Source organism: Gallinula chloropus, assembly GCF_964237585.1.
Source record: "Gallinula chloropus genome assembly, chromosome: 20".
Taxonomy (NCBI): Eukaryota; Metazoa; Chordata; class Aves; order Gruiformes; family Rallidae; genus Gallinula; species Gallinula chloropus.
Genome location: NC_140105.1, coordinates 1478060 through 1490929, shown reverse-complemented (window position 1 = coordinate 1490929; position 12870 = coordinate 1478060). Strand labels below are relative to the sequence as shown.

At 56.5% G+C, this 12870-nt stretch overlaps 2 protein-coding genes across 3 annotated transcripts; one reads left to right on the top strand and one right to left on the bottom strand.

Moving 5' to 3' along the window:
- Positions 1-4317: 4317 nt before the first annotated feature.
- On the bottom strand, positions 4318-7092 carry LOC311199390 (structure-specific endonuclease subunit SLX1-like; the record flags this gene model as incomplete). 2 transcript variants are annotated; one of them, XM_084273478.1, is made up of 6 exons in its annotated part: positions 4318-5470; positions 5541-5640; positions 5989-6119; positions 6373-6720; positions 6795-6846; positions 6935-7092. In XM_084273478.1, 5 exons carry the CDS (start codon positions 7090-7092, stop codon positions 5541-5543), a joined length of 789 nt encoding a protein of 262 aa, XP_084129604.1. In that variant the 3' UTR covers positions 4318-5470. The 2 variants fall into 2 exon arrangements, with proteins under 2 accessions (XP_084129604.1, XP_084129605.1); XM_084273479.1 differs by having other exon boundaries at positions 4318-5023.
- On the top strand, positions 6931-8096 carry LOC311199391 (bolA-like protein 2). The gene is made up of 4 exons (XM_084273480.1): positions 6931-7071; positions 7201-7303; positions 7789-7886; positions 7974-8096. Exons 2-4 carry the CDS (start codon positions 7235-7237, stop codon positions 8077-8079), a joined length of 273 nt encoding a protein of 90 aa, XP_084129606.1. The 5' UTR covers positions 6931-7071; positions 7201-7234; the 3' UTR covers positions 8080-8096.
- The last annotated feature ends 4774 nt before the right edge of the window (positions 8097-12870 follow it).

Here is a 12870-nt window from a genome sequence, read left to right as displayed (position 1 = left end):
GGATGGACCAACATGTTTATCAGGACCTTTGCACTAGTACTGATCAGATGACAGACAGCTCAACTCTAAAAATAGTGCATCAGGGCAAAGCACCCCCGACCTCCCCACAGAGCAGGTAGTAAGGAAAAAGAAGACTCCAGTTTCTCACTGCCATTCTACATGTGTCCTAATAATACAACGTACTGGATCCTCAAGAAATATGCACTGCAACTGAAGTCAAGGACAATAGGTAGGGCTAGAATAATCTGTCTAAAGATGGCCCTAGGAAGATCACTACTTGACTGAGATGATTAGTTCAGATTGAAACTTACTACAAATTGCAAAGATCCTAAAATCCCTGCAAAGTAACATATCCTATAAGAGTGACCTGAGTTTAAAATCCTAAAGAACATGATGATGTTCAAGTAGGGTAGGTCATATCTTTAAGGTATTCTAATTTATGGTAAATGATTTTATTTTATAAAAGATACATTTACCAAAGTAAAGGTACTATTTTTCTTATACCTATAATTACCAATCCAACCCACTCAAATGTAAAGTGTTTCCTACAACAGAAACTTTTCCTGTCTGCAACAACATCCAAACACTAATACAGACCAAAAAAATGCTTAGAAATCTTTAAAAATACAGAAATGTCCTGGGTTTGTGTGTGTTAACTTGTTAACTTTCCTTCTCAGTTCACCAACCATAAACCATGCATTTGTCTGTGTCATCTCCTCTTACCAAAAGTACTTACTTTCTTTTCATTAAATTTCCTTCTGAGAATCAGAGATAACTTCTCCAAGTTCCAGAGGTGCTTTTATTTCTCATCCCATTTTTCCCTGCCAGCCCACCATCTCACAGACCCTTCACAATGTCTGCAATGTAAGAGCCATGAAAGGTAACCACAGCAGGTACTCACACTGTGTGATTAAAAGAGCAGCTCACGTGGCAGCTATTCCAAAGTGTGGCACTCAATAGCCCTGATTTAAAAGCCAATAAAAATCCCAGGACTGGAAGCCCAAGTGCTCTTTACTGCTCATTGTGGATTTTATCCCAAAGGCTCTTGGCCACAGGGACCCAAGTCTCTGACAGGGTCATGCTGGGACAGCCTGTTACCATCTCAGTAGCTTCATCAGGAAGGAAATGTCACATTCTGACCACACATGACTCGTTGGAGACAGGGTCACAAAACCAAGGGCATGAAGTGCAGATCACCTAAAAAAAGTGAGTATCTGTTCAAAACTGTCCCCTCTGGAGTTGTGGCTAAATCAGCGTCACACAGCAGGGCAGAAGTGGAGGAAAGACTTCAGCCCTCTCAGCAAGAGAAAGGAGAATGCAGGGCACTGCAGCCAGAGAACACTTCTGTGCCTGTGGCCTCAGATGCAGAGAGACTCCCAGACCGGACCATCCCCTCTGGGAGAGGGACAGTGTCTCTGGGGGTGGCTGTCACCCAGACCCTTCCTCACTTGCCTTGCTGCCATGGTACAGTCAGCATTAGTTGCCCAGGCAGTTTCTGAGAACGTCTTCATGAATGCCCAGTGCCAAACAGGAAAATGCTACTGAAGCACATCTCCCTTTGGTTGGCAGCACAGGTCTGCTCCAGGGCTCCCACCTCAGACAGGCATTCAGCTCCTGCACTCCCATGGAAACCCATGAAGTCCAGGGTCCAGGTCCCCAGCACTTTCTGTTCTGCTACACTGACCTTCTGCCATGGTGCTCCACTCGCTGAGGAAGAGGCAGCCTGTGTGTTAAGGGTGTGTTAGGGACTGACCCTGCCTCTCACAGCCCCTGCCTCCCAGGGAGCCGGTCCTGCTGGCGTGTACCAGGGGGACAGGAGATGCTCTCCCCACAGCCCCAGGCTTCCTCTGCAGTGTTTTCTCTGAGCATCAATGACTGACGGCTGACCCACCGGCTTGTATTTTACCCTCTGTGGTGTGAGTCAGAACTAACACATGAACCCAGGAGCTTTCGGCCGCGTTAACAGCTCCACTCGCAGCAGACGGAGCCGCTGGTCGGAACCAGCCCGGACACCCAGGGAGGCTCCGCCGCGCCGGCTCCCTGCTGCCACCCGCCGGCAGCGGCTGCCCAGGCGGCTGCTGCCTGCCCGGGCTCCCCGGCGCTGGCAGGAGCCGGCTGGGGCCCTGGGAGCGGCACCCCACGCTCCTGACCCCCGGTGATAACGCCGGGACACCTCTGGGCAGCGCCGGCCTCTCCCCTCGTGCCTGTGGTGACCGCAGCGGGCAGGGACGCCAGCGCTGCTGAGCTCTGCCAAGGGGCAGCAGAGCCAGGCTGCAGGCACGCTGGGGCCTCCAGAACCAGCCCTGCCGAGCCTCGGAGCAAGCCCTGCCCCTGCCTTGATCCCCACCCAGACAGGGGCTCGAGGGAGACACGTTTTAAGTCACCCACTGCCCGAGCTGCAGCCCCAGCCACCGTTTCATCTGCTGCTGCCCCAGAGAAGTACCAAACACTGTGGCACAGCAGCACTGCAGGGACCACTCCTGACCTGTGCCTCAACCAGGCAGAGCAGCCCGGGGCCTGACTCTGATCTTTAACATTTCAGCTGGAAAGGAGCTGTGCTGGAGCAAGTCTCCCTGGGGTAAGAATAGCAGCTGCCACCTTAGGACACAGAGCAGCTGTCCCGTTGCCCCGGGGCAGCACGTTGCTCTGAACACAACCTCCCGCCATGGAATGTCTTGGGGCGCTATTAGTGGCAGCGGATCATCTGCACAGGCCGGCGTGACCCTGCGCAGGAGCCTTGCAAGAGCCTGGCTATTCTGAGCTCCTGACAGGGAGCATGGAGGGGCACAAATGACAGCCTGATCCTCCTGGCATGGGCAACCTCCAAAGCTTACACATCAGCCTCACAGAGACCTCCCCACTGTCCCCTTTTTGGAGGATCCATTGCAAACAGGTCACAGCAGGCTTTGAACATTAACTCTGCTTTGGAGGGTAGGAAGGAAACAAACTGGGTAGCTGGAAATCAGGTTTGCCTCATAATGCCACACTCATCATTTCAGGGGCTGCAGGACTTCCCTCGGTTGGTTCCTGATTGCAACCTGCCCAGGAAAGGCAAAGGCTCCCTGCACAGGTCCATCAGCAGTGCACAGTGTGGCTTGGGAGCATGCTTCCAACACCTCAAGCTGCTCAGTTTTCCCTGCCTATATCTAAACTGTGGGATTCCCTGTGATAGATGAGGCTAGGCTAATTAATAAGCATCTCAAAGACCCTGAAGCCCTCAGTTCCTAAAGGGTGGCACTTCCTGAGTTCCTTATGATTGTCTCCTCAATGAGACTGAGATACCCACTTGGAAAGTGTTTCTTGCCAAACAGCCAGAGTGATACTTACAGCCTCCTCAGCTTGTCTCTTGTAGGATTTCACCTTCATTTGCAGCTTGTCCACCAGGTCCTGGAGCCTCTGAACGTTGCTCTGGTGTTCCTCAGACTGAAGCAGTTGGTGAGGAGGAAAGAGTGAATTCCTGTTTCCCACCATGTGAGGCTGACAATTCCCCTTTGGGATGGTGTGCACACAGTTTGACTGGCTGTGAGAAGACTCTGTCAGCCCAGAGGCCTCCTGCCTCACCTGGCAGGTCAGCTCCTGCACCCACATGCTTGTGGGCGCTCAAGCACCCACCCTACTCACTCTGGCCTCCAGCTTCTGGATTCACTTCTTGTCTCCCTTCAGTGCCAACTGCTCGGCCTCATTCCAAAGGGAAAGGTAGATGTATCCTGTGCACAGGAGGAGGCTCTGAATTCTGAGACAGCAAAGGCAGCTGCTCTTCCTAAATGTCCTGAAAAGACGGCTGAATCTAAGGGGGATTTACTGTCTGGAGGTATGTGAGGGTCAGCAACATATGGTGCAGCAATTACTCTAATGATTTACTGATTTTTGTGGATACCAGTGCCATATTTTGCAGCAGTGGCACTGTGAATGTGTGTACCAGAGCACTGTAAGCTTTCTAGCAGGACTATCTAGCAGGACTATCTTCAGGAAGAAAACTCAAGGCTTCAAGGGGCCCCAACCAGTCATGTGGCTCTGGTAAACAAGAAAGAGAAGGGCTGTAATTCACAGCAAAAGCAGCAAAGGAAGTAAATAACGTCCAGGGTCCTTGAAGACCACCTGAAGACTGTAGTAGGCATGCAGGTGTGGTGGTTTGAACCTGGCTGGAGGCCAGATGCCCACCAAAGCTGCTCTATCAGTTCCCTTTTCAGCTGGCCAGGGGAGAAATTATAGATTGAGAGGCTCAGGAGTGGAGATAAGGACAGGGAGAGATCATTCCACCATCAGCATCATGGGCAGAACAGACTCAACGTAGACTAAATGAAAGAAAACTCTGATTTATTACACTACACACAGAGTTGGATAATGAGAAGTGTGACCAGATCTCAAAGCAGCTCCCCCCACCCCTCCCTTCTCAGCAGACTGCCCTGTAGTCAGGATTTGGCTCCCTTCTTCCCCCCACTGTGGCACAGGGAGGGGCAGAGACTGGGGCAATGGGGTTTTTCAGTCAGTTCCTCATGAGTTCTTTTCCTTCTTAGCCAAAGGGTGCTGGGCATTCATTCCTCACCCCTTCCCTGCTGCACCGTGGGGCCCCACCCGTGGCACACAGTCCTCCACAGGCTTCTCCAACATGAGTCCTGTCCCATGGGGCTGCAGCTCTTCCCCAGCTGCCCCAGCGTGGGGCACTGCTGTGGGTGCACTCACAAACCACAGAGTGTCTCTCAGTCCCTCAGGCCCAGCCTGGTCCCCCCCAGCAAACCTGCTCCAGCGTGGGGCTTGTTCTCTCTCCACAGGCTGCAAGTGCTGGCTGGGGCTTCCTCCGACACAGGGCACAGTGTCTTCTGTATGTCTCCACTTGCTCCAGGCTGGGGCCTCTCCACGGGCTGCAGGTGGGGTGTGGGCCTTTTCCATGAGCTTCTCCAGGGGCTGCTGGGCAATCTCTGGCACCTGGGACACCTCTTTCCCCCCTCTTCCCTGCCCTTGGTGTCTGCACAGTTTCTTACATCTTCTCACTCCTTTCTCTGGGGTGATAAAGCAGCTGCTCCTGTGGTTTATTTTCTCTTAAATGTGACTCACAGAGACTCTACAACCATCACCAAGTGGCTCAGCCTTGGCCTTGAACCCTCTGGTGTTTACTGTCAGGCCTGCAGAGAGCTTCTAGCTGCTTCTTGCAGAAGACAACCCTGCAGCCCCACCCACCCCCCAGGCCCCAGACCTGGCCCCAGACCTGGCCAGGCAGAACTCCAGCGTGGGCAGAGGGAGGAACCTGTGCCCATGAACTGTCAGAAAAGCAATGAGTGGGATCCTGAATGGTCAGAAAGGTCATGAAGGCAGAAGGGGTGGGGCCCACCTAGGCCCTGCCCCTTCCTCCCCTGTTTTTATTGTGAATAAATACATTTTAAAAACATAATTAAAATGTGGGTGTGGGGGGAAAGCCTGAGCCTGGCTCCACCCCCCCCCCCAGGAGTGGCAGCTGATCCATCCAATGAGCCTGTGGGATGTGGGCAGGTGGTGAGGAGTGGGTGGGGCCAGGGGAGGGGCAGAGACAGGGCAGGGCTTACCTAGGTATGCTCATGGGGCTGGGCCTCCTCCTCCTCCTCCGCAGAGGGGGCACTGAAGTGGTGGCGAATCAGGTCTCCCCAGAGGAGGTGGCTGTGGCAGCTGGGGAGGGAAGTGGGGCTTCAGGAGTGTCTCACTCCTAGAACAGGACCCGCCCCTACCAACAGACTCCAGCCCTTAGCAACACCCTAGTGGCAGGTGTTGCCTCTTAGTAACACCTGCACCAACAGCAACGCTTCTCCCAACAACACACCCCACCCCAACAACCATCACTGCTCCCAGCACCCAGCCCTCCCCAAAAACAGGCCCTGTAGCCCATCTCCTAGCAACCATCATGGCAACAGGCTCCTCCCATAGCAACCACCCTTCCTTAGCAACGGATCCTTCCCTAGCAACAGCGTCTCCTCCCTAGCGATGTCGCCATGGCCCCACCCAGCCAGCACCCCTCACCGCGGGCAGGCCCCGTCCATGGGCAGCAGCTCCTGTGGCTCAGGGCGCAGGAAGAAACGGGCCAGGCAGAGAGGGTGGGCGGAGAGCAGACACCCAGGCTGAGGGCAGCGCAGGGCGGGAGAGGTCTTGTCCTGGAGAGGGGGGAGACAGGCAGAGACCCCTCCCTTTCCACCCCAGCCCAGGAGCCACCCCAGCCCTTCCAAACCGCACCCTCACGCCTCCGGTGCGCACTCCCCTCCCTCCCAGCCCTGCCCACATCCATAGCCCCATCCACAGGCCTCAAGGCCCAACTTCCTCCTCCCACCTCATCCCATTAGGCCCCTCCCCATCCTCACAGACCACCCCCTGCCGCCCCCCCCAGGGCCCCAGGCCTCGCCCCTGTACCTCACAGGGCTCCATGCAGAGGTCACATGGCCGTGCAGGGGGCGGGGCCTCCTCGGGGGGCGGGGTCTCTGCCGCGGGGCGGGGCCGCTTCCTGCGGCGGGGGCGTGGCCTCCGCGCAGGGAACCGCCCGCTCTCCACCACCACGTGACTGGGTGGGGCGGGGTCGAGAGGTGGGTGCGGCGGGGGGCGGAGCCAGCGGAGGCGCAGAGGGAGGCGGCACCAGGGCGGGGCGCGGAGGAGGCGGGGCAAGAGCCGGAGGGCGAAGGCGATTGGCCGCTCGCGGGGTCGGCGCGGGGTGACGCCAGGCAGGCGGCGCGAGGCGGAGGGGTGTTGCCACGCCCACTCGAACTGCGGCAAGAGCCGCGTTAGCGAAGGGGGCGTGGCCGGGTGAGGGGGCGTGGCCAGGCGGGGGCGGGGCTTACCCTCAGCGCCGCCACGTCCGACGGGAACCCGTACACGTAGAGCTCCATCTCCCTGCGGAAGTGACGTCAGCGCCGCGCGGGAGGAGGCGGCCTTCCGCTGCCGCCCACTTCCCCGTCCCGCCGGTACTACCGGTACCCACCAGGGGCCGCGGCCGCTGGTTCTCCAGGCGCCGCCTTTCTTCTTCCCCGCGTTGTGCTGCCGCAGCCGCCGCTCCGGATCCACCGTGAACCCCACGTAGCTCCGGCCGCCGAACCGAGGGTGGACAGAGCGCAGCAGGTAAACGGCTCGCAGCGCCATGGGCCGCGCTACCCACAACCCCCCGCGCGGCCCTCGGGGGGTGGGGGGGGGGCGGTCGGTGCCTCGGTACCCACAATCCGCTCGGCTACTTCCGCCTTGTTCCCCCAGGGAATCCCCGCGGGCCGGAAGTGACGCGAGCGGGATGATGTCGGAGCTGAGCGCGGAGACGCTGAGGGAGCGGCTGGAGCAGCGGCTGGGGGCGGAGCACGTGGTAGGGGAGGGGCGGGGCCACGGGGAGGCGGGGTGCTGGGGAGAAGGGGAAAGGTGGGTCTATGGGGCGGGGCGGGGGCGGGGCCTCGGCGGTGAGCGGGGCGCCCTGAAGGGGCGGGGCGGGGCTATGAAGGGGAGGGGCGGGGCTCTGGGGGGGCGGGGGGCTCTGGATGGGCGGGGCTTCGGGGATGAGCGGGGCGACCTGAAGGGGAGGGACGGGATTATGAAGGGGCGGGGCTCTCTGAATGGGTGGGGCGTGGCCCTGAAGGGGCGGGGCGGGGCTCTGGGGGAGCGGGGGGCTCTGGAGGGGCGGGGCTTGAGGCGCAGGGGCTCTGAAGGGGCGGGGCTCTGCGGGGTTTGGGGGGCTCTTGGAGGGGCGGGGGTCTCTCAAGGGGCGGGGCTTGAGGGGCAGGGGCTCCGGAGGGGCGGGGCTCACGCCGCAGGGGTGCATTTCCCCCCCCTCACATTTCCGCCCCCCCCCCGCAGGAGGTGGAGGAGACCACAGCTGCCCACTGCTCCACCAGCTTCCGGCTGCTGGTGGTGGCGGCCGCCTTCCGCGGGAAGGGCCTTCTGCAGCGGCACCGGTGAGCGGCGGGGCGGGGCGGGGCGGGACGGGGCAGGGCGGGGTCTCCCCATCACACCCTGACCCCTCTTTCTCCTCTGCCCCTCAGGCTGGTGAACGAGGCACTGGGGGAGGAGCTGGAGCAGATCCACGCCCTGGAGCAGCGAACCCTGACCCCAGAGCAGTGGGCGGAGGAGCAGCGGCAATTAGCATAAATTTGCATACAGCACCAGCTTCCAGTGTGCCTGCACCTTCATTTGCCTGAGGGAGGGTGGGGCCAGGCTGAAAACCCCACCCCATGGCTCCTCTTCCTCATCAGTGAAGCCCAGATCCCTTCTGACTATGCTCATTAGCATACTGCAGTGCTCATTAGCATCCTGCAGTGCTCATTAGCATACACCCCACCCCTGCTATTGCCCCTCAGTCCCAATGTCACCTAAAACCCTCCCCTCATTCACAAGCCACACCCCCTGAAGGGAGTCAAGTGTCACTCTGAGAACACCCTTCCCCCTTCCAGTGCCTCCACTGACACCACAGACAGAAGTTTGGGGGTGGGAGAGGGCCCAGACACCCCTTATTGGGGTGGGGGACAGATGAAGGGGGTTTTCCTGCTTTTGGGGGTCCCACCCTTCCTCCTGCTGGGGGGTGGGGGGGAAGGGGTGCACAGCCCAGCAGCCCCCATGGTACCTTGTAGAGGCCAAAGATGATGATGATGGAGAGAGCTCTGCCTTTGGCATGCCCACCTCAGCAACCCCCTAAATCTGGGGTGAAGGGGGGGACCACAGAGGAGGGGAGGGGTGAAGGTCATCACTCTGCCCCAAGTGTGTAACTCTCCTGGCTGGTGCTGTGGCTGAAGTGCGGGACCTGGCACTTGGCTTTCTCAGAGCTCCTCCAGTTGGCCTCAGCCCATGGATCCAGCCTGTCCAGACCCTGGGCAGAGCCTCCCTGCCCTCAAGCAGGTGGATACTCCCACCCAGTCTGCTGTCACTTCCAAATTTAGTGAGGGCACTCTCAATCCTCTCCTCAAGATCATCAAAAAGAGGTGTATGAGAAGGTGATTCAGCAAAACTCTTGCTGGAATGGAAAGCTACTGGAAAGCTACTGGAGAGCTTTCCCTCATCTCAGCTGTTGCACCTATAGGAATCCCAGAGGCAAACCCATTACAGCATCATTCATTTCAAACTGGATTGTTCTTTAATTGTGGCTGGTATGTGGCAGAATATATTTATGCCACTGACTTTGTACCTTGTCCCTTTTACTAAAACAGTGTAAGAAAAGAATATTTTGTGACTATTGCTGAGGATTCAGAGTGTCCATGAGAGAACCTCTGCTGTCCCCAGAGGAGAAAGGACCTGGAAGAAGAGAAAGGGAGCTGGAAGAAGAGCCTGGTTGAGCCAGCAGTTACAAATCAGAGCAAGTGAGAGGCCCTGGTCTGTCATTTTCATAAATAAATAAAATTAAATTAAAAGAAAAAGTATTGAAAAAAGTCAGAGTAAGAAGCACATATATGAAAAATTTCTCCTCAGGTTCAGTAGGCTGGACTGAGACACAAAACTAATCCAAGTGCTACAGCTGGAAGACATACACATTGCTTCTTGTGGCCCAAATAGGTGATTTAACACACAGATTTAGGAATTGGACTTAACACCCACACAGGAATCATTTGTCTTGGGAGTGAGAGTGCCAGGGTATGAGGGGATTTTAGCTCAAGGAATCAAACTATCAGCATGAAACAGAATAGGTTGCCTCACAATGCTGAAGGGCTCACAAAATGCAAAGAGAAGCCCCCAAGTTTACAGGTAAAAATGAAAGATGTTCAGGGTGTTTCACTGCTTAGGGAGTTTTTACACTAATCTAAAATTCCTCCTGGGATTTGCAGCTTGCAAATGCTGTTCTCAGCTAAGCTGTTAATATCTCCAAAACATGCCAAGAGGAATCTTTGTGCCCATGGACCCTTCATGAGCAGACTGAGAAGAATGTGAAGCCTCATACTGAAGATCCCTGGGTAAAATAAGACCTCCCAGGAATGCTGGCATGAGAAGAGGAGAAGTGCTGGATCCCTGATTCTCTAGTACAAAGGTTCTCCTTCTGACACTTCTGCTAAGATGTGTCTGCTCTCTGCATCCTGGAGATGGTAAGGACACTTTTCACATACAAAGTTCTCTTTATTCTACTGAAAGGTGGGCATTGTGGTGGCTTGGATGGAATATGATGAGTGCTTGCTCTGTTGCTGGCATAGCATATCTAGTCTGGGTGACTGTTGCTTCTCTGGGTTAAGATGTGTCCTCTGGGGATCTGTGCTTTTGTTCCAGATGAGAAGTGCTGAAAAGGACAGAGTAGGAAAGGAGCTGGGGATTAGTTCTAAGCAAAAGCCTAACAAAGAAAAGACCAACTAACCTGCTAATATATAAGCCCCATTGGGCCATTTGCTGCTTTGGCTATCGCAAACACAAACACAAGGGAGCAAACCTTTGCATCTGTGGCTGCTCAGAACCTTCTTGTACCTCAGGCTATGAGACATGGCTGTCAGTTACGAATGGACTGAGATGGCTCTGCCATCTCCTGTGTTTCGAAACCAAGTCCTGCAGTGCTTGATACAATTACTATTCGACCTCACAGCCAGGAAAGAACTGATTGCTACTTGGGGAGATTCAAGAGTAGATTTTTATACTCAGGAATGTCTTGTTTTCACTCTGATGACACCAAAATTTGTGGGTTGGGATAAAGACAGTTTAATAGGTAAAGCAAAAGCCATGCAGACAAGCAAAGCAAACCAAGGAACCCATTCCCCACGTCCCTGGAGATGGCAGGCAGGTGTTCAGCCATCCCAGGACAGCAGGGCATGAAGAATGGGGATTTGGGAAGGCAAATGCTATCGCTCCTAAAATCCCCGTTCCTCCTTCTTCCTCCAGCTTTATGTGCTAAGCACAATGCCATAGGGTATGGGATATCCCTGTGATCATGGGGTCAGCTGTCCTGGCTGCGTCCCCTCCAACCCCTTGTGCACCCCCAGCATGCTCGCTGGAGGGGTGAGGAGAGCCCTTGGCTCTGTGCAAGCACTGTGACTACAACACCCCTTGGTTACCCACATTGAGCACAAACCCAAACACAGACCTGCACCAGCTGTGAGGAAGAAAACTAACTCTGTCCCAGCCAAACCCAGCACACTGAAGTAGCCACCCACTGAGGAAGAGTCTTGCAAAGAAACGTGAACAGGACAGGCACAACCTGCTAGAGGTGGCAGGCAGCTCACACAGCACTTTCAGCAGTAAAGAACAGCTCTGGAGTGTGCATGAGATCTCAGTGGTTCCTCAAATTCCTCCCATCTCCACAGCAAATGTCAGAGCAAGATACGTGAGCTGCAGGTCTTGGCTGAGAAGGGGACATTCCGGGTGCCCTTTCCATCACATGACAAAGCAGCCCAGCAGCTTCAGTTACAGGACAGGTGAGTGGGGTGGACAGGCTGGGATGGCATTGGAAGGGGAAGGGAAAGGTAAAAGGGGCTGGAGAATGGCAGGAGAGGAGAAGAAATGAGGACTGCAGCAGAAGGTAACGTTACAAGACACTTGTTGAATTGGCTTTTCTCTCTGTTGATCGTGCCCCCATCAGAGGAGCAGGGAGAGCCTTCCCTAGGGAGGTAGAGCTGGTTAGATTTTTCACAACCAGCTTTTTGTTGCTACAACTGGGTGTTACATTGAGATCCAGAATGTTCACCTGCTTTCTGCAGACAAGAAGACCGATGAGCCAAAAGAGTCTGCAGCGTGGGCAGGAGCTTTCGGCCGCGTTAAAAGCTCCACTCGCAGCAGACGGAGCCGCTGGTCGGAACCAGCCCGGACACCCAGGGAGGCTCCGCCGCGCCGGCTCCCTGCTGCCATCCGCCGGCAGCGGCTGCCCAGGCGGCTGCTGCCTGGCCGGGCTCCCCGGCGCTGGCAGGAGCCGGCTGGGGCCCTGGGAGCGGCACCCCACGCTCCTGACCCCCGGTGATAACGCCGGGACACCTCTGGGCAGCGCCGGCCTCTCCCCTCGTGCCTGTGGTGACCGCAGCGGGCAGGGACGCCAGCGCTGCTGAGCTCTGCCAAGGGGCAGCAGAGCCAGGCTGCAGGCACGCTGGGGCCTCCAGAACCAGCCCTGCCGAGCCCCGGAGCAAGCCCTGCCCCTGCCTTGATCCCCACCCAGACAGGGGCTCGAGGGAGACGCGTTTTAAGTCACCCACTGCCAGAGCTGCAGCCCCAGCCACCTTCTCATCTGCTGCTGCCCCAGAGAAGTACCAAACACTGTGGCACAGCAGCACTGCAGGGACCACTCCTACCTGTGCCTCAACCAGGCAGAGCAGCCCGGGGCCTGACTCTGATCTTTTAACATTTCAGCTGGAAAGGAGCTGTGCTGGAGCCAGGCTCCCTGGGGTAAGAATAGCAGCTGCCACCTTAGGACACAGAGCAGCTGTCCCGTTGCCCCGTGGCAGCACGTTGCTCTGAACACAACCTCCCGCCATGGAATGTCTTGGGGCGCTATTAGTGGCAGCGGATCATCTGCACAGGCAGGCGGGACCCTGCGCAGGAGCCTTGCAAGAGCCTGGCTATTCTGAGCTCCTGACAGGGAGCATGGAGGGGCACAAATGACAGCCTGATCCTCCTGGCATGGGCAACCTCCAAAGCTCTCTGCGGCCCTGTCTCCTGCTCTGGGAAGGGCTCTCATGAAGCCTGTGGGAGCACAGAGCCCAGGAAGGAGGAGGGAGATTCTCAACCCACCCAAGAGAATCAGTCAACTTTAGGTGGGTTTAGGCAGGGAAGGCTCACTACAAGAGCCCCTGGCTGTGATAGCCGACCAGTGCACGCTGTCAGACAAGCAGAAAGACCAGAGTGGATGCAGAGGGATGAGCAAGGCTGGGGACACGTGGTGCTGTGGGGACAAGTGGTACAGTGTCAAAAGAAGGGAGGAGGCGTCTGGCAAAAGTGCAAGGTGTTGGGTGGCTTTCTTAAGGTCCTTGTGACTGAAAACTGCTCTGT

Excerpts from the sequence above, each read along its gene's own strand:
- LOC311199391 (XM_084273480.1), top strand. The coding sequence starts at position 7,235 with ATGATGTCGGAGCTGAGCGCGGAGACGCTGAGGGAGCGGCTGGAGCAG. Across the intron at positions 7,304-7,788 it reads GGCTGGGGGCGGAGCACGTG|GAGGTGGAGGAGACCACAGC; the intron begins GTAGGGGAGGGG and ends CCCCCCCCGCAG. Across the intron at positions 7,887-7,973 it reads GGCCTTCTGCAGCGGCACCG|GCTGGTGAACGAGGCACTGG; the intron begins GTGAGCGGCGGG and ends TCTGCCCCTCAG.